We start from the raw sequence: 21,952 nt of genomic DNA, 5'->3' as shown, positions 1-21,952 counted from the left end.
AGTAGCAACTAATGGTTCAATGTATTTTTCTCTCATTGACCTCAAATCGCCATATCACCAGTTCAAATTGTCAGAAGAATCAACAGATTATACGACATTCATCACTCCATTAGGAGCATACAGGTTTAGAAGACTTCCATTTGGATTGGCTTCATCGTCAAGTGTTTTCTAGAAGCTTATGGAATGTATTTTAAATGGTATAAATGGTGTACAGAAATTCCAAGATGATATCCTTATTCATGCCAGTACCATTGAAGAGCATAACAAAATTCTAGACACTGTTATGGACAGACTAAATGAAAGGGGTATGACAGTTTCTAAAGAAAAATGTAAGTTTTTAAAAACTGAAATAGAGTATTTAGGCCACATTTTTGGTGGTGAGGGAATTAAACCTAAACTCAATTTAGTAAAAGCCATAACAGATGCTCCTGTACCTAATGATAAAGACTCATTAAGATCATTTTTGGGTCTCAGCGAATACTATTCACATTTTATTGAAAATTACTCTGATGTTGTCGAACCTTTGCGCGTATTATTACGCAAAGGAGAAAAGTTTTCGTGGTCTAAAATTCAAGATGACGCGTTTGCTAATATCAAAAATGCCATTGTCTCTGCTCCTTCATTAAAACCATATGATCCTGAAGGTATCAACATTGTTACAGTTGACGCAAGTTCAGTTGGCATTGGCGCGGTGTTCACACAGAAGGTAAAAGGTATTGTACACACGATTGCCTTCATTTCTAGACGCTTGCAAGAAGCAGAAATTCATTACAGTACAATAGAAAGGGAAGCACTAGCTTGTGTATGGGCAGTAGAAAAGCTCAAAATGTACTTATGGGGAAAACTGTTTGAGTTAATTACTGATCATAAACCATTAACATTTTTAATGGATGGTTATGGCAGAGGTAATGGAAAGTTATCAGCAAGGTTAGTAAGATTATTGGCAAAACTGCAAGAGTACAATTTTTCAATACAACATATTTCAGGCAAATGCAATGTAAGAGCTGACTTTTTGTCACGATTACCTTTGAATATTACTGAACCCAGAGTTGATGAAAACACTGAGTGGGTTGTGTCTTGTGTAAATGATTTCATCATCATCATGAATAACTTTATTTTGGTCATAAGACCATGAAAGTACAATGAAATATATACAAGTACAAGAGTAAGACCATAAATACAAGAAAAGTTTTTAAGAGATTATTAAACAGTAGGTTATCATGATTATTTAGCAGAGAAAAAAAGATAAAAGCTAAAAGAAGCCATTTCTTTAAATAAAATTCATCCTTCTCCGCCACATACCATGTAAAAAGCGGGAAACTGCATAAACAATAAGAGGATCAGTGTCATACGTCAAGACTCTGCAAGCTTGTGCACATTGTCTGAGCCCCAAATTTTTGCACAGGGGAATAAGCCAACATTTTCGGATCATGCTGTAAGCTGGACAGAAAAACATAATATGGGTAATATCTTCATTACAAGTTTTGCAAACTGGGCAGGTGCCCTCCATCAGTTTTTCCCATCTGGATGTTAGCGCCCCGATTGGGAGAGAACCATGTCTCATCTGAATATATAATTTTCTTGCTAGAGGAGGCTGTACTAAATCTAAGAATACCTCCAACCTAGAGTCAGTTTTCACCATTAAGAACTCAGAGGTCAACCTACCCAAGGTAGTCGAGCAGCATAGAATTTTGGAATTGTAAGATCTAACAGCCGCCAATATCTCGGACCTTTGAGTCCTCACGCAGCTAGTACCTGGAGAATCCCAAAGATGGGGCAAACCAACTTGATAGAGGGAAGTCTTTATATGGAGTAGCCATGGTATTTTCTTGTAGTTTAACTGTCCCCAGATTGCATTAAATTCCGCTCTGAAAATTGCAAGTTCAGGGACAGACCAAAGCCTTCTCCAATAAAGTAATGGTCGTGCAGCCGCCAATTCACTGACGGATTCCAGATCCATGTCCAGACGCAGTGGTATAAGAGGCGTGTTCTGGGGGAGACCAACCAGACCACGCATAAAGGCTTGTTCTACCTTCCGTAAAATGGATGTATTTGTGTGGCCCCAAAGTTCAGCAGCATACAAGGCTGCTGACCTCACCTGTGTTTTATAGATCTCTAGTACAGGAGTGACAGGTTTGAATGTAGAGATTCTATGGAATCTTCCGATACCCCCCGTTATCTGGGATAGCCTCAGGGAGGATTTGGCTACTTGAGCATCCCATACGAAATGCTCAGTCAGCGTGACTCCCAGATATATGAAGGTCTTAACTCTTTCTAGGGGAACAACACCTAGTGTAGGGTTCGGGCGTGTGTGCCTCGGGGGATTGAAGATCATAAACTTAGTTTTCCCCAGATTGATCTCCAATCCCCTTGAGGCACAAAAGGTCATAAACCCGTCCAGAACCCGCTGGATGCCCGATGATGTCTGTGACAGCAACAATGTGTCGTCCGCGAACATCAGAGCGGGCACCCGACCAGAAGCCAAAAACGGGGCATCACTATCCCTGAGACTATTTAGTTCGTTAATCAATCCATTTACATATAGGCTAAACAATGTAGGGGCCAGTACACAACCCTGACGTACCCCCCGAGTTACAGGAAAGCGAGCTGATAGCTCCCCATTCTTCCCACACCTCACCTGTGCGAAGTTCCCTGTATGGAGACGAACCAGCACATCAAGTAGGTAGGGTGGGAGACCGAGTTCCTTCAGCACCATCCAAAGTTTCTCCCTGGGGACCAGATCAAATACGGCCCGCAGGTCCACAAAAACAAGGTAGAGGCTGCCACCCTCCACTCTTGCGGTTTTCCAATACAGGACCTGGAGCCGGAAGATCTGGTCCAGGGTAGAAATACCCGTTCTAAAACCGGCTTGTTAGGGAGTCAGTGTTTTGTTCACCTCCATCCAGTCTAATAATCTGTTCAGAAGAATTCGGCCCAGCAGTTTTTGAGTGGTGTCCAATAAACTGATGGGTCTGTAATTGGATGGGGCTAATGGACAACCCTTCTTAAAAATTGGAACAATCTCGGCTCCAAGCCATGTGTCCGGCAGCGCGGAACCTTGCAGAACCGCATTAAACAGAACGGTCAGGTATGGAGCCCAGATTTTAGGTTGGGAACGGAAAAGGTCCCCCGGGAGCTTATCAAGTCCTGGTGCTTTATTTAGGGGCAGTCCCTCAATTGCAGATTCCACTTCTATAAAGGTAATTGGGTCTGAATAATTGACCTCATTTCCAACGTGAGGAACCTGAGAGCTAGTCCCTAATCCCGGGTGACTATAATCGAAGGGGGAGTCTAAGAATACAGCAGTCCCTTGGGATGGTATGTTATCCTGTTCCTGGCACACAAAAGCCCTCAACTCGGGACTTGAATAGAGTTCTTTAAAATGCGCCTCCCACACCAAGGGAGCATTATTAGGGACCCCTTCCTCCCGGTCGCCTCTCAATGTTGAAGAGGCAATGATTTCAATCAATCAGTACAAGTTTGTGACAAAGCAGAATGGTTGAGTTTGTTAGACATTGATCCAGTGCTAGTTAAAGTTAAGGAATATATAGCGAGTAATTGGCCTCCAATTAGAAATCTATCTGCTGATCTCAAAACTTATTTTCAGGTTGCTAATGAACTATGTATTGATAATGGTTTTATCCTAAGGGGGGACTTATTAGTTCCACTGACTAAAATAAGAAGAAATTTAATAGATCTTGCACACAAAAGCCATTTGGGATCAACTATGACTAAAAAATTGTTAAAGGATCATTATTGGTGGCCAGGTTTAGACGTTGATGTTAACATGTTTGTAGATAGTTGTGCGATTTGTCTTAGATCTGACAAACATTGGAAGCCACGTTTAAAAGAAATGCAATTAGTTCAAATTCCGAATTCTCCATGGATCAAATTAGCAATTGATTTTGCAGGTCCGTTCAATATTTTAGAACATGATTCAAGATTTTTGATTGTTTTGAGTGATTATCACAGTAAGTGGATCTATTTCAAATTTGTATCAATCATCGACTCCAGTTGTGTGATTAAATTTTTGGAGACTTGTTTTGCAGTAGAAGGGTTACCAAAAATATTAGTATCGGACAATGGTAAACAATTAGTTTCAGAGATGATGGTAAAACTTTTGAAGCAAAAAAATATCCTGCAAAAGAAAACTCCCTTTTATTCGCCTAAATCGAATGGACAAGTGGAAAGAGTAAACCGTTTCTTAAAAGAAAGCATTCAATTAGCACTGGTAGCAGGTTTTCCAATAAAAGAATTTGCTCAAGAAAGAGTAAATACGTACAACAATACAACCAACAGTGTAACTGGATATTCTCCATTTTTCCTCATGAGGGGTAGACATTGCATCTCATCAATTTCACCTTAGTTCACAATTCAAAGAGAAAGAAGTCCTAAAGTGGTTGAAGTGCAGGATTCCCAGCTTAAAGTTAAAGAAAGAATTCTAGAACATCAATTAAAGTCAAAGGAGTACCATGATAAGATTCATAGAGCAACAATAAAGGACATCCTAATTTGCGACTGGGTGTTAGTCAAGAAACCTTTTGTAAAATTTAAAGGAGAATCTAAATGCTATGAGCCTCAAGAAGTGATGGATCTATCTAATAGTTCAGTTCGTTTGCAAAAATTAGGATGGAGGCATAAATCCGACGTCATTAAACTCAAAGACAACCAAAAAGACTTGATACTTAAAGAAGGTAGAGTAAGTGCGGACAATGAACAAAGCAACATATGGTATAACTTTGGTGAAAGGGATAATGAGATATTTGGATCTGTTATACATTCGAAAAATGAGGAACAAAAGTCTAGTCCATTCAGAGTTAATGAAAATACTAGACCACTAGCACATCATGGGTCTGAAGAGGTGTGTGAGGGCAATAGTCAAAACGTAACCCAGGCTGAGATTCATGGGGCAAGCGTCCCAAATGTTGATGACACAAGTTGCAGTAATTCATCAAAGAGTGAGGCTTCGTCTCATAAAAAAAATGAGAGCACATGCACCACATCTGAAAGAGTATCTCGTTTTCCAAACTTGTATAAAGATTATATTGTATATTGACGTACATGTTAATGTAATGGATGGTCTAGGCACCATTTAGTTGTCAAAACGTTTTGGTGTGTACTTTGCATTTCAATGTTAAACTTATATAGAAAGGGAGATGTTGTATACCGAATTGGATGATGTATACTGTATTTCGCTCAACCCAATTGGCGGACACATCCTACGTCATTTGGAATTCTGAATACGTATTTAACACACGTCACTGTTACGGCGTGGCATTCTTCTTCCCACTGGCTGTTGACTTACATCCTCTTATTTCCAGCTGTTTGTGGGCTTTCGTAATTACAATAAATAATTAGATTAATTCCATGTGTATGGTGTATTATTTCTGCACCATTACACTTTAAACAGGTACGACGTGGCCTAAAACAAGCAAGGAAACAGGCCAGTTTGGTCTAAAAAGACAGCCATAATTGTGGTGACCCTCTCACCGCTGGGCCCAGGTGCCACTGTATCTGTTGGACTAATGACAGCTCTGTCCCCGTCACCATTACAACCCACAGAACACATGCGCTTGTTTCCATGACAGCGGCCTGTGACTATCACAGAGTCCTAATAAATGACTGGAGCGCTAACCTCGCTCACATAATGTGCCAGCACAGGTGACATGTTGCTTTCAGAGGACAGCTTCAGAGGTTCCTCTTTGCTCTACAGGAGCCTGCATATGTGCATGAAAATGGGTCTCAGACCTGCTACTAACAAAAGGAGGCCCCTTAAATATTTCATTTACCTTTATAAAAGTCTGTCATGTGCATTTAAAGTGTTTCAACTGTGTGAAAATTGTTTTAAATCGAGCAGTCCTTTACAGTCGTCACTGAGCGGCTCATTTACGATCCCTGTGCACCGCCAGAACGTCCCCTTTAGTGACGCTCCGGTGGTGCACAGGACTTAGTCATATCTACAAGGCATCGTAAAGCCACACTGCATGGCTTTTCATGGCCTTGTGGATATGGAGTGAGGCAACGTAGTGCAAGTTGCTGTGTTGCCTCACACTACGATGGGGAGGCATGCCATAGGTGTTACGGTGGGTAATACCCATGGCATTTGACACATTCCCAGAGGAGCACCAACTCCACCCTCTTCCATGACCCCCTCCCCACCACAACCGATGCCAACTCTGCACTCAAGGAACTACACCGCTGGATCGACAGCTGCGCAGACAAGCTTGCACCCCTCCGCTACCCGCCAGACAGCGCCCCCTGAAGGCTGCCTGGTTCATCACCGACCTCCAAGAAGCCAGACACTCCTGCAGACGACTCGAAAAACGTTGTAGAAACAGCAAAACCACCGAAGACCAGAACACCTACACGAACGCCATAACAGAATATCACAAACGCATAATTGACCCCAGGATGACCTTCATCCGGAACAAAATCCTCACCAACGCCAGCAACTCAAAGGAACTCTTCAACATCATCAAGCAGTTCACCAAATCCCCAAGCGAAGCCACAGACACCACGCCTTCTCAGGACCTCTGCAACAAGCTCGGCTCCTACTTCTACCTGAAAATCAAGGCCCTCTACGACAACTTCAGCAAACGGACTCCAGAAATCACCCTCCCCTCCGGCAGTTACAGCCAGCCCACCATCTCCACCTGGACACCAGTCACCACCGAAGATATCACCACGGCCATGAAGAGCACCCACTCAGGGTCACCCATGGACCCCTGCCTGCCGCACATCTTCCGCAGAGCCGCCACCACCATAGTACCCGAACCACGCCTCCCCATCAATGCCTCCTTCGAATCCGGCATTTTCCCCAACAGCTGGAAGCAGGCAGAGGTCAAGCCCCTCCTCAAGTAACCTTTGGCTGACCCGACAGACCTAAAAAACTACTGGCCCATCTCTTTCCTTCCCTTCGCAGCCAAAGTCACCAAGAAATTCGTCAATGCCCAGCTGACCACTTTCATTGAAGAGAACGCCATCCTTGATTCCGCAGTAACCACAGCACCGAGACCGCCCTCATTGCCACCACCGACGACATCCGCCTGCTACTCAACCAGGGCCTCACCGCGGCCCTCATCCTGCTAGACCTCTCCGCAGCCTTCGACACCGTCTCCCACCGCATTCTTGCAGCCACACTTCATGACTCCAGCATATGAGGAACCGCCCTCGACTGGATCCGCTCCTTTCTCGCCGGCTGAACTCAAAGGATCAGACTCCCACCATTCCTCTCCGAACCAACAGAGATCAAGTGTGGAGAACCCCAAGGATCATCACTCAGCCCCACACTCTTCAACATCAACATGACCCCCCTCGCCGCCTTCGTCAGACAGCATGGGTTCAGTATAATATCCTACACCGACGACACCCAGTTCATCCTCTCGCTCACGAAGACCCCCGAAGACACCAGACTAAGCTTCCAGAAAGGAATGAAAGACGTCACATCTTGGATGAGAAACAGCTGCCTAAAGCTCAACTCAGAGAAGAGAGAGGTACCTGGACCCTCCCACACCACTTGGGGCCACACCTGGTGGCCCTCCGCCCTCGGAAACCCACCCTCCCCGATGGACCACGCTCGGAACCTCGGCATCATTCTAGACTCCTCCATCACCATGGCTCGACAGATGAACGCTGTCGCCTCCACCTGCTTCAACTCCCTCCACATCCTCCGCAATACCTTCAAGTGGATCCCCGCCAAAGCCAGAAAGACCGCCCCCCACGTACTCATAACCAGCAGACTGAACTACGGTAACACCCTCTACGCTGGATCAACAAATCCCTGCTACACAAACTCCAGACCATCCGGTGGAAGAGCCATCTCCTATGTCGCGGCTAAGGTCTGGAACGAGCATCCTATCAACATAAGATGCTCCCTTACCCTACACATCTTCAGGAAGAGCCTCAAGGCCTGGCTTTTTGGCTGACCCGGAGCTCCATCCCCCTACCCTCCCCCCAGTGCCTTGAGACCCAAACGAGTGAGTAGTGCGCTTCAAAAGCACCTGATTGATTGATTGTTTTACAACAAGGGAATGCATCAAAGCCTACACCTCCCTAGGCGAGGCGTAGGGGAGGCGCAATGAGGAGAAATAACACTATTTCTCCTAGTTTTTTCCTCTTTCCATATGTGCAGCATTCAGCAGCACACATTGAAAGAGGGAACCACCTCCATTGATTGTTTTTGTGCAGGAAGGTGTTCCTTCCTGCTCAAAAACAATCACCCCTAAAACGCAGATACCCTTGCACCATGGTGCAAGGGGGACTGCGTTGGCGCAGAGCAGCCCACTGAATGCCAGCGCAGGGAAAGAGGACAGGAATGCACGTATCTGATAGATACAGCACATTCCTGCCCTATTCTTTTGCCGTAGGGTGGCACTGCAGGAGGCCTGCGGCGCTGCCCTTCGGCACAATATTGTAAATGAGGCCCCATGTTTTAAACAACTGCTTCACTCTTTAGATAAATGCATGGCGGTCCTATTCTTGACACATTGATTATTTATTGTTTGTTTTAATCAACCAATCCCTTTGCTGGCCTAAATGTGCTAAAAGTTAAAACATTTCAGATATATGGGATTTAGCAGACTGTATCTGGCTACACTCCCAGATTTCCTCTTAAATTGTTGAACTAGAGGGCATAAAATCTGTGTGAACAAAAACATGACAACTGACTACCACAACGTGCTCCTTCACCAGGTGTGCATGTTATAGTCTCAGGCTAGCTCTGGTAATGAAAAGGCAGAGTTGTGTATGTAGCTAATTAGAAATAACATGTGTGACACTAACTGACAAACAAGAAAAAACATTGACAATATTGTTTTGGCTAGTCTGGAATCTAATCACCAGTCTTCAGCATGGCATATATTGTATAAAGCAATCTTTCAATACATAGGCAGTATCACACGTTTGTGCCTGGTGGCTGCATCTAACTGTTAGCCGCATGATACCTGGTAGCTGCGTGCAGCCTGGGGGTTGTGCGTTGCCTGGTGGTTGCGTGTTACCTGATGGCTGCGTTAACTGTTAGCCGCATGTTACGTGGTGGCTGCATGTTGCCTGGTAGCTGCATGTTACCTGATGGCTGTGTGTTGCCTGATAGGTGCATGTTACCAAGTGGTTGTGTGTTGCCTGATCACTCTGTGTTACCTAGTGGCTGCGTGTTGCCTGATAGCTGCGTGCTACCTGGTGGCTGCATGTTGCCTTGTAGCTGCCTGCTACCTGGTGGTTGCGTGTAGCCTGATAGATGCGTGTTACCTGGTGGCTGCGTGTTGCCTGATAGCTGTGTGTTACCAAGTGGCTGCGTGTTGCCTGATAGCTGTGTGTTCTCCAGTATTGGGGTGTCTTTCATAGATTCACATGCTTGAATATTCCCCGTCGTCGGAGTGGGAGTCCCACGGTAAATAAAATAGCAATATATATAGTCATAATATACCTAAATAATACCATAAATAGAGCTATGTAGGTGTAAAAACACCAAGAATGTACCTATATGAAATCTCCATAGGGATACATGGAGAGAGAAAAAAGACATTTGCAGTCTATCTCTGTCATTATCTTGGTCCAAACTACAGCCAATCAGGCGTCAGCACCTCTCCAGAACCTTCTCCTCAGAGTTTCTGACCTCAGATTTTCTACCGCACGTCGTGTGACAGGGAGTCTCCCTGAGCTCTGCTCAGTTTTTGTCTGTCAGAATGTCTTCAAGTAAGAGATCTCTGTTTAGACCTTGTTCTTCGTGTGGAAAACTGCGTTTATTCTCTGAGGACCCACACAGTAAGTGCATTTACTGTTTGTACCCGGATCATGAGGTGGCAAAATGTAAATTTTGTAGAACCTTTTCTACAAAAACTTTGAAGGACAGGGAAGGCCGTCTCTTATTGTGGCTACAGAGACTTAAAGATAAGGAGGATCCAGTTTCTGATATGGAAAGCCTTATTTCTGGCCATTCCCAGACAGCCTCAAAGCGCAGTAGTGCGCAGGAGTTGCCATCTCCTTTCCTGAAGAAAAATAAACTGTCTTTGGCTCTTACATCTGCCACATCTGCTGTTTCACCTACTGTTTTGTCACCTTCGAGACCTAGTTCTCAGGCTATTGAGGCGTCTACTTCCAAGTTTTCTGGAAAAATACTGGCAGCCTCGTCGACGATGCTTCCAACGAAATTGTCAGTGACCGGCTCGTCGACGGTGACTCTGACGACAACATCAGCAGCGTCTTCGTCGACGATTGTCCCATCGACGTTAGCCTCGTCGACGGTAACCATCAGTACCACAAGGTCGGTTACTTCTATATTACCCATTACATCGTCGTCGACGAGGAAAGAAAAGGTTCCGTCGACGAAGACTTCGTCGTCGACGAAGGGTGTGAGATCGACTTCGTCGTCGAACTCGTCGACGGCTATTCCGTCGACGAAGAAGAAGAAGATTCCGACGACAGCTTTGTCGACGACGGCTTCGACGACGACAGCTCCGTCGACGACGGCTTCGTCGGCGACGTCGACGACGGCTCCGTCGACGATGGGTTTGTCGACGCAAATTTCGTCGACGATAGTTCCGTCGACCACCGTTCCACCGACTGTAGCTCCGTCGACGAGGCCCTCTCCGAAAACGTCCTCGGTGAATACCATGCAGCCGTCGACGGCAATTTCATCAGTAAGGATAAAGGTGAACAGATTATCATCTGCTCAAAGGTCATTGAGAGAGCAGCTGCCTCCCGCGACTTCAGCGCCGGTTTCATCTTTCGCTGTGGTCCCCTTGATGCCATTGCCACCTAGTACTGGCCTAGATAGGCAAGACGAGATTATTCCTGTAGAGGAGTCGCAGCTTCCGTCACCATTATTTGCGACAGATTCTGAACAGGAGTCCGAGGAAGGTTTACCTGACTCTTTTGGTACGGCGCAAAGCCCATCCGACTTAATAATTAAATGCCAGGATGACAGTAGTGAGGATGAAGATCCAGTTTACAGGCAGCAGGTTCCTGCGAAACATTCAACGGCGACTCTGCCATTGTCACTCATAGCTAATCTCCAACGCATGTTGGACGATTATAACCAACGTTTTCCTCTGTCGCCGCAACATCCTGGGGTTCCGTCAACGCCTGTGGTTCCGACAAATATAACTCCAGTGCCGATTGGAAATCCTTCACCCCTGATGCCGTCAGCACCACCAAGACAGCCTTCAACGAGGTTTTTACCTCATCAAGAGTTCGTGGAGGAGGTCCCTCAGGAAAGAGAAGAAGGTGAAATCCCAGATGATGATGGTGATGTTGATAATGATGATGATGATATGGCGGAGTGGGACGAGTACCAAGCACAAACACCATCCCCCTCTCAAGTGGTATCTGGTGACTCACCTCCAGTGGACATAGCGACTTTTCACCAACTAATGGAAAGGGCGGCACAACATTTTAGGCTGACAACGGAGCGCAGAGAGGAAGATTGTTTCCTTTATGATTTCAAGAGTCAACCTTTTAAACAAACGCATACTATTCCCATTATGGATTTCATTTGGGAAGAAGGCAAGAAGTTGATGAAAACACCTAATACCTTGCCAGCACAGGTGCCTCGATTAGAAAAGAAGTATAAGGCGCCACTAGGAACCCCAGCATGCCTCACAGGTCAGTCACGACCTGAGTCCGTCATTATGCAGGCAGCGCAACGTAGGGCGAAAAATCCTGCATCTACTGTCACCGCACCACCGGATCGTGACGGACGTAGAATGGATGCCATAGGGCGTAAGTTTTCTTCAATGGCCTCTACTGTGGTTAGAGCGGCTAATGCCTTGGCCATTTTGGGTCGTTATGACCGACAAGTGTGGGCTGACATTTCGACTTTGGTTCAAGAACTGCCGGAGCCATCTAAGGGCGAAGCAATGAAGTTGCTCCAAGAGGGAGAAGCTACGTCGGCTGAAATGATTGATTGTGCAGTGGACATCGCATGCACGGGTTTCCGTCAGCTTGCTGGAGCGGCTGTTCTGCGCAGGCAGGGGTGGTTACGATCGACATCTTTTCGCCAGGAGGTGCAGTCCATGATTTTAAACATGGCTTATGACGGGGAGGCGTTATTTGGAAATCACGTCGATGAAGCGCTCCAGTCCATAAAGAAGGATACTGAGACGGCTAAATCTCTCGGAAATTTACATTTTCAAAGACAAAATTTTCGTGGTGCACGCGGACGCGGCACCTCCTCAAATTTTCGAAGGGGAAATAATCAATATAGACCCAATAATCAAGTGCTGGCTATATTCATATAGCCAGCACCAACAATCATCACGACACCAGGCCTCCAAGTCGTATAGAGGGAAATCCTCATACAGAGGAAACGCGTCAAAAAGACAATGACTCTTACCAGACAAGCAAAGTTGGAGGTCGAATCTCTCTGTTCTTTTCCCAATGGTCCTCAATTACAAAGGACCGTTGGGTTTTGGACATTGTGAAAAAGGGGCACGCTTTAGAGTTCACGAAATTCCCTCCGTCCACACCACCCACCGGACCACCACCAGCTCACTTCAAGGAACTTTTACATCAAGTTCGTCTTCTAAGTCAAAAAGGAGCTATAGAGTTGGTACCAATATCTCAAAGGGGGAAAGGATTTTATTCCCGGTTCTTTCTTATCACAAAGAAGAACGGAGAATGGAGGCCCATCCTCGATCTGAGGGCGCTCAACAAATATATAAAGAGCCAATCCTTTCGTATGATGACGCTAGTAGAAATCTTGCGTTTACTCTCGCAGGAAGATTTCATGGCAACGATAGATCTCCAGGATGCCTATTTTCATATCCCTATATTACAACGTCATCGGAAGTTCCTGCGTTTTCGAGTGGGTCAACACGATTTCCAATTCAAAGTGTTACCGTTTGGTCTGCGCTCGGCCCTTCGAGTGTTTACAAAGGTACTAGCTCCAGTGATAGCGTTTCTGCGACTCCAAGGTGTGCAAATATTTCCATACCTAGACGATTGTCTACTAAAATCACAGTCAAGTGCTCGCCTGCGACAACACACGCTTCTATGCCAGGAGATGTTTCGCTCATTAGGTCTCTCCATAAATGCAGCGAAATCCCAGCTTCATCCTTCGCAACAAAAGGACTTTCTGGGAGCCACTCTGGAAACGGTATCAGCAAAAGCGTTTCTATCCCAGGAGCGTCTACAAAAGATACTACGGCTGGTGACTTTGATCAGGTCAAAAAAGTCAGTTTCTGTAAGACTGTTGAAATCATTTCTGGGGATGGCATCATCGTCCATTGCCTTGATTCCTCACTGCAGGCTAAGGACACGTCCTATCCAGGAAGCACTGGATGCTCAATGGCGTCAAGTGTCGGGATCTTTCAACGACATGGTATGTGTCACAGATCAAATGAGGTCAGCACTCGAAAGGTGGACAATACTAGCCAACTTAGCAGAAGGCACTTCATTTCTGTCGGTGACACCGGACTGGACAATCACGACAGACGCCTCATTAGAGAGATGGGGCGCTCATTTGGAAGATCTTTCTGTAAAAGGAAGATGGTCAACACATCAAAGAACTTGGCACATCAACAGGTTGGAGCTTATGGCGATTTTTCTGGCTCTAAAATCATTTCTACCCTTAATCCAAGGAGAATCAGTGCTAATACAGACAGACAACACAACCTGTATGCACTATGTGAACAAACAGGGCGGAACGAAATCCCCGAGTCTGTCCAGGTTAGCTCAATCAATTTGGGACTGGTCTCTCAGTCATCGCATCATGATTACAGCAGTTCATCTACCAGGAATATCCAATGTCCTAGCGGATTCCCTGAGCAGGTCCTCCTCATCGACCCACGAATGGGAATTACACCAACCAACTCTAGAGAGGATATTCCAACAATGGGGTCGTCCACGGCTGGAACTCTTTGCTACGCCGGAGAACCGAAAATGCCGAGATTATGCAAGCTGGCATCCCCACAAAGGGTCACAGGGAAATGCCCTTTTGATGAACTGGTGCAATCTATTTGCGTACGCTTTTCCTCCAATTCCCCTCATACCTCGGGTCCTTTGGAAGATGAAGAGACAACCTTGCCACCTGATTCTAATAGCCCCACGTTGGCCCCGACAGGCATGGTTCTCAGAACTGCTCCTGCTATCCCAATGCCAACCAATCCTCCTGCAGTCTCGGACAGATCTGCTCACGATGAGCGAAGGGAGAATTTGTCATCCGAATCCTTCCTCACTGAGTTTATCGGCATGGAACCTGAACACCATGAGTTCGCCCATCTAGACATCCCGCAGGATTGTAGGGACATTTTGGCCCAGGCAAGAGCACCCTCTACAGTCAAGACGTACAAGTTGAAATGGAAAAGATTCTGCCACTGGTATGCTTCTAACGGAATCCACCCAATACATTCCACGGCACACCAATTACTACCTTTCTTCTTGCACTTGGCTAGTTCCGGACTATCCCATGCAACTTTACGGGTTTTCCTAGCAGCGATTTCCCGTTTCCGACAGGATGGCTCAAATTCCCTTTGTTCCTCAAGAATAATCCGCCAATTCTTTAAAGGCTTATTCCGAAAATTTCCGCCAATTCGGCGTCCTCCTAAATTGTGGCATCTTAACGTTGTGTTAGCACAATTGATGAGACCACCGTTCGAGCCCATTCACAAGGCCGACTTAAAACATCTAACTTGGAAAGTGGCCCTACTTCTGGCACTAACGTCTTCACGTCGTGTCAGTGACATCCATGCTTTTACCATCAAACCTCCTTTCCTGCAGTTCAAACCGGATGCTGTAGTGTTGCGTACCAATCCATCATTCCTACCCAAGGTGCCATCTGATTTTCATATTAACGAGCCAGTCATATTAAAAACTTTCTTCGCTAATCCTCAGACACCTGCGGAGCAAAGGTTGCATTCTTTGGATGTGAAACGATGTTTGAAGTTCTACATCAGCAGGACAGCTTTGTTTCGAAAATCCGATCAGCTTTTTATAGCGTATGGACGCTGTCATAAAGGACGTCAGGTTACTAAACCGACGATTGCACGCTGGATTTCGACGGCGATGGTCTTCTGCCATCAAAAGGCAAACAAACCACTGCAGTCTTCAGTGAGAGCACACTCCACTAGGGCAGTATCATCATCTACCGCCTTATTTGCTGGAGTACCTTTGCAACACATCTGCAGAGCAGCTACGTGGTCGACCAGACACACGTTTACTAAGCACTACTGCTTGGCGGCTTTAAGCGAGGAGGATGCTGCAGTGGGACAGGCAGTGCTGCGCAATCTTTTTAAATAAGGTGAGCCTCTTCCTACCGCCTCCATATTGTTTCCATTTACTGTTCAATATTATTCATTGCATTTAGATACATGCTGTATGTCAACAGATATAGGTATCTATATATATATATATATATATATATATATATATATATATATATATATATTTCCACGAATTCCCTTAAAAAGGATTGACGACGCCGTGTCTTGTGCTGCAAATTAATTTTATTTGTCAGCTGCTGGACGCGTTTCGCCTGACGGTCGCCAGTAGGTAGTTATAGTTAGGACCCTGTTTCCATAGGAAAACCGCAACATTCTATTTGGAATAACTTTGGCGCCGGTCGACGAATCCTCGCGAAATTTTCAAAATAGGTGGGGCGCTACACTCCGCTCCTACCCTGAAAGTCTCGGGGGGATTCGTCAAGCGGGGGCTGAGAAAAAAGGGGGGTCCCAAAACGCGTTTTTCCCATGCATTTTTCCATAGGACCTTTAGACACAGCTACAGCCCGAACGGCTGAACAGAGTTACCTGAAATTTGGCAGAGAGGTAGTCCTTAGGTCAAGGAAGTGCCTTTTGTAGGTCTGGTGTAAATCTGTTCAGTAGTTCCTGAGAAAATAGCATTTAAATCAATATATATATCTGTGGCAGGTTACGGTGCGCTTACGGTGCGCTTACAGTAAGCTTACCGTACGCGTACGGTGCCGTGCGCGAGCGCGAATCTGATTGGCTGTTAGATCTTAGTAAACATTCGAATCGGTCGAAACCAGGAAGTGGCGGCCGCCATTTTCTCTCTCGCACTCTGAGAGGGGGTTAAAAGACAAAGGCCAAAAACATGTAAAGGGGCTGTTTAGACAGCTCCTAAGCACCTAGCCATGTTGAGGGAGTCCCCAAAGATCCCCCAAGGCCAAAAACGGAATTTTAATTTTTTCGATAATTTCGCCGATTACCATTACCGTACGCGTATGGTAAAAATTATTTAAAAAAATAAAAATATCCATACTCTCCCCACCCCATGTGCAAATGGTGCCCGAAGTGCACCGTTTGTGCATGGCATATGGCACTTGTGAAAAATTAAAATATTACCTTTCACAACGAAGCGCATCATATGTCCTCCATGTGCGCACGGTGCGCAAAGCGCATCGTGCGTACATGGCCCATCTAGCGTAACGTGGGCACGCGGTGCACGTAGCGCACCGCGTGCCCACCGTGCGTGCACGGCACTAACTGCGTAAAGTGGGCGCACGGTGCGCGAAGCGCACCGCGTGCTCGCTGTGCGCGCACAGTGCGCGAAGCGCACCGTGCGCGCACGGAACGAACTGCGTTATGTGGGCGCGCACGCCACGAATGGCGTAAAGTAACTTAGCATTTAAAAAACCGTACAAATTCACTGAAAAAACCATAGGTTTCACACACGTTATAGTTAGGAATTAGCATTTAAAAAACCTTGCAAATTCAGTGAAAAAACCATAGGTTTCACACATGTTATAGTTAGCTGGACATTTTACTGATAAAAAACCAATGAAATTCCCCCGTTATAGTTAGTGCAGGCAACTATAACTCACGCGACCGCAATCCTCTGCTGATGCTAATACTGTATTTAGACTCTTATTTACCCATGTCTTCTTCCATACATTTTTAGCTATACATATATTACAAATATTTTTTTTTCATAAAGACACATATGTCATCAGCAGAGGATAGCGGTCGCATGAGTTATAGTTGCCTGCACTAACTATAACGGGGGAATTTCATTGGTTTTTTATCAGTAAAATGTCCAGCTAACTATAACATGTGTGAAACCTATGGTTTTTTCACTGAATATATATATATATGTGATGTTCTTATAAGAAGGTTATGATCATTGCGATCTCATGTTGATGTTATTATGGAAACAATAATATGGTTACTGCTTTCTATTCATATTCAAGCATGTGAATCTATGAAAGACACCCCAATACTGGAGAAGAACAATTGTTACTTACCTGTAAACAGGTGGTTCTCCAGTATTGGTGTCTTTCATAGATTCACATGCGACCCTCCCTCCTCCCTTCAGAGGCTTTTTCCTCCTCATAAACTATGCATACACTTTGGTGCTACGAAAATCTGAGGTCAGGAACTCTGAGGAGAAGGTTCTGGAGAGGTGCTGACGCCTGATTGGCTGTAGTTTGGACCAAGATAATGACAGAGATAGACTGGAAATGTCTTTTTTCTCTCTCCATGTATCCCTATGGAGATTTCATATAGGTACATTCTGGGTGTTTTTACACCTACATAGCTCTATTTATGGTATTATTTAGGTATATTATGACTATATATATTGCTATTTTATTTACCGTGGGACTCCCACTCCGACGACGGGGAATATTCAAGCATGTGAATCTATGAAAGACACCAATACTGGAGAACCACCTGTTTACAGGTAAGTAACAATTGTTCTTACCTTGTAGCTGCGTGTTGCCTGATAGCTGTGTGTTACCTGGTGGCTGCGTGTTGCCTGATAGCTGTGTGTTACCAAGTGGCTGTGTGTTGCCTGATAGCTGTGTGTTACCTGGTGGCTGCATTTTGCCTCGTAGCTGTGTGTTACCTGGTGGCTGCATGTTGCCTCGTAGCTGCGTGTTACCTGGTGGTTTCGTGTTGCCTGATAGATGCGTGTTACTTGGTGTCTGCATGTTCCCTGGTACCTGCGAGTCAGCTGCGTGTTGTGATATAGCTGAGTGTTATGTGGTCACTGTGCTTTACATAGTGTCTGTCTGCTGCATGGCTCAGAGGTGGTCTCGAGCTGCACAGAGGGGTCCCACAGCCTCCCCTCAATAATTACACTTGGACACCACTCCATGTAATGGTCTTCAGGTACTTCAGACTCCAGCCCATTGCTACGCTAGCTCCTGGAGCACATAAAACACTCCAAGTGCTGCCACCCCTGTACAGCGTACAACCAGGTCCATTCCACACCCCCTGCACGTACTGTGCTCCCGGTACTACCGTTCCCCCACCACCCACCTCTGGAGGTGGGCAAGCCCAGCAAGGCTCTGATGGTTCAACCCGTGGCTTGGATCTTACAGCCAAGACACACCCCTGGCTCGACTCTCCATATGAAATTGCTGCCTCGCCTACCTCTACGCACAAGTTCCCCTGTACCCATCTTGTACCTCCCACTATCCGCACCCCACACCACACCACAGAAGGTCCCCTGCATGGACCCCTTGCCCCTTCCAAGGCCCCCACTCCACAGTAATACAAGATCACGCACTGTTCTCCTGGGTCTTTCCACAGACTCCCACGAGCACCCCTGCCCCCCAACAACTGCACGTACTGTTCCTCATCCCTTTAATAGCCGCCACCACACAACAATGGTCAAAGTGGGTGGGATCAGAGGGGCACGCCGTACCTATACTTTTTTAATTTATGAAAAACCGTTCCTTTAGTTTGTGTAAAAAGGCAACCAGCCTGGGACGGTTTATTTTGATAATATAAATGCTTCAGCTGAAGTGATACTCATTGAGACTTCTGTGCTGTGAAACTGAGCTAGGTGCAGGCAGCTAAATAAGCCTTCCTGCCAGGGTGCCTGCCTGAAATAAATGCAAATGAGTGCAAATGTAAAGTGTAATATGCAAATGTAAAGGATGCTTGGGAGCCAGTACTGATTTTAATTGAGCGAATCACTCCAAGCTTTGCGATGACAAAGATTTATTGGCTTTGAGGGGTAGTGCAAAGAGTTGACAACTGAGCTGTGTAGTGCGTGCTTTAATTGTAATTGTATTTATATGTCGCTTACTACCCCTGACGATTATGTATAGGCTGGGTATTACTAAAATCTATATTTTGGGATCACCATTTTATCTTAAACCTTTTTGCACATTTGTTAGCAGTCTATCTTTGTGACTGTACTAACCAAGATGTAATTCTGTGGCTCACCAGTTACACACAGACCCCTGCAATGCAAGGTTTCATAATGTATTGTAGTGCATTTCCCAATGAGTAACATCTTTTTAAAATGTATTTTTCATTTCAACTGTGTGGTATTTTATACGTATGTACCTGACAGTGAAAGACCAAAACAACTTACAGAATATTTTGTTTTTAGCCACACCTGCCCCAACGCACACTGACTCCACCCCCATTGCATGCAGTATCGCAGTTCCCACACATTTTTAATGCACTTTGACCACTGCACAAGCACCTCAGCCCCCAGCCACTACACGTACTGTGTTACTGGTCCCTTATACTGACCCCTCTCCCCCCACAAACAATGCACGTACCGTGCTCCGGGTACTGCCGCCCCTCCACAGGGACGCTTACGGTGCGGCGCAGGAGTTTGGCCCTGGAGTCGCTTCTCCTCTCTCGGTTTAGCAGCAACGGGTGAACCTGAAAGACAAGAGGTGCAGGTGTCAATGGAGCAGAAGTGGGAAGAACCCCCAAATCCCTCTGAAAGACTAAGCTATGGTTCGAGAAAGAGCCGGGTCTGGTGGCTATGTGGACTAATGCATCCACTGTAGATGCTTATGTTTGACCACATGATTACAGGTTCAGATTACGGGAACCACTCAGCCTTTCATCCTTCTATGGTCAATAAAATGAGTACCATTGATTTGGGTAACAATAAACATCTATTATTCAGCACCAACATACCCTTCTGGGTGAATGTACGCTTCACAAATACACATGTTATGTACGTAAGAGGTGGTTCTTAAGATGTAGGAAAAGCTGGGTGAGAATGTTTAGGGGCTAAGTAAGGGGCAGGGTACCTGAGCATCACCTCTCCAAGGGCTTGTGGAGTTAGGGCACAGAATGGCCCATGTGTGGAATGTGGTCCAGGGACCATTGTGAAGCCAGAGTGGGGCCCAGGGTAGAACACTACCCCGGAGCCCCTTGTGGAGTGAGAGAGCAGAAGGGTCCATGTGTGGAATAGAACTCTGGGGCCCCTCGTACAGTCAAGGAGCAGAGGGCCCTGAGCAGGAGTCTGGGCAGGGAAGGTACCTTGTTTGGAACAGCACCTCAGGGCCTCCTGTAGAGTGTGGAGCAGAGGAGGCCATGCATGAAACAGCCCCCCAGAGCAACTTCCAGAACGGGATAAAGGCAGTCGCCACGTGGATGAAGGACAGCTGCCTTAGACAAGACCGAAGTCCTCATCCTGGGCTGCTCCACCTGGGACGACTCTTGGTGGCCTGCAGCGCTCAGAATCTCCCCCGCACAAAACCGCGTCATCATCCTGGACTCTTCACTCTCAATTAACCGCCAAATCAATGCTGTTTCATCCATCTACTTCCACACTCTTCGCCTCCTTCATAAGATCTTCAAGTGGATCCCCACCGAGTCCATGAAAACAGTCACTCATGCGCTCCTCAGCAGCAGACTCGATAATGGCAATGTACTCTATGCTGGCACCACCCAGAAACTCCCCTAAAAAATTGCAGACCGTCCAGAATCCCTCCGCCAGACTCATCCTCAACATCCCATGCCGCAACCTCATCACTGGCCACATGAGAGGCCTCACTGGCTACCTGGTAACAAACGAATCACCTTCAAATTTCTCACCCATGCCTACAAAGCCCTCCACAACATTGGACCTGCTTACCTCAACCATGCCTCTCCTTTTACACTCCTACATGACATCTCAGCTCCGCCCAACTGGCCCAGGCCACAATCCCACAAATCGTAAGACCACAGCTGGAGGAAGATATTTCTCCTACCTCACTCCCATTGCTTGGAACTCCCTGCCTCTGCACCTCAGACAATCAACATCACTGCCAAATTCAGGAAAGACCTCAAGGCCTGGCTCTTCGACTGAACCGCAGACCCACCACCCCCCACTCAGTGCCTTGAGACCCTCACAGGTGAGTAGTCGTGCTTTATAAGATCACTAATTGATTGATTGATTGATTGATTGATGTGTGGAACTGTACCCCGGGGATCCTTATGGAGTTCAGAGCAGAGGGGCCCATGAGTGCAATAGAACCATGGCACCCCCTGTAGACTCAGGGAGCTTATGGCCCCTGTGATGGACTCAGGGCAGGGAGGATACCTTGTGTGGAACAGCACCCCAGGGCCCCTTCTGGAGTTGGTGAGCAAAGAGGCCCATGTGTGGAACAGTACCCCCTGGCATCTTGTAGAGTCAGGGAGTGGAGGACCCCAGGGTCCCCATATGGTGTCAGGCAACACAGGGGCCCATGTGTTGTACAGTTCCCTGAGGCTGGTTGAGGAGTGGGGGAGCGGAGGGGATCACGTGTGGAACAGTACCACATGGCATCTTGTGGAGTCAGGGAGCCGGGGGAGGGCAGGGCCCCTTGTGGAGTCAAGGAACAGAGGGGCCCACATTTAAAACTGTACCCGGGGCCCCAGTGGAGTCAAGAGTGGAGGGTCCCATGTGTGAAACAGACCAAGGGCCTCTTGTGAAGGAAGGACTGGAGGGGTCCATGTGGGTCACGGTACCCTGGAGCCTTTTGTGAAGTCAGGGCATGGAAGGGGCCATGTGTGGTACCGTACCCCGCAGCTCCTTGTGTTGGCACAATATTGAGTCTCCCAGTTGTGGGGCTTTACACCAGGGAGGCACTTTGACCCTCACTAACAGTTGGCCACATTGAACTGGTTGATCTGGGGCCCAGGCTCTCCCATTCCAGACCGCACCCCACACCTAAATCCAGTCATTATGAGCTTTTTCTCTTTGGAATGTGGAATAACCAAGTAGACACAGCAATATGGGTGTTTCCCTGACTACGGGGACAGATCTGCATACAGTT

At 46.5% G+C, this 21,952-nt stretch overlaps 1 protein-coding gene across 5 annotated transcripts in view; it reads right to left on the bottom strand.

The window, feature by feature from the left end:
• The window catches only part of SYNGAP1 (synaptic Ras GTPase activating protein 1), a 1,959,930-nt gene that overhangs the window by 1,649,219 nt on the left and 288,759 nt on the right, over positions 1-21,952 (bottom strand). For all 5 annotated transcript variants that reach the window (XM_085623761.1, XM_085623749.1, XM_085623769.1 and 2 more), the window contains exon 3: positions 19,475-19,580. In XM_085623761.1, the coding sequence (XP_085479887.1) occupies positions 19,475-19,580 (106 nt within the window). The remainder of the gene's footprint in view (positions 1-19,474; positions 19,581-21,952) is intronic.

Source organism: Triturus cristatus, chromosome 1_1 (genome assembly GCF_964204655.1).
Source record: "Triturus cristatus chromosome 1_1, aTriCri1.1, whole genome shotgun sequence".
NCBI lineage: Eukaryota > Metazoa > Chordata > Amphibia > Caudata > Salamandridae > Triturus > Triturus cristatus.
The sequence above is the reverse complement of the archived record's forward strand: the minus strand, read 5'-3'. Positions and strand labels throughout refer to the sequence as shown.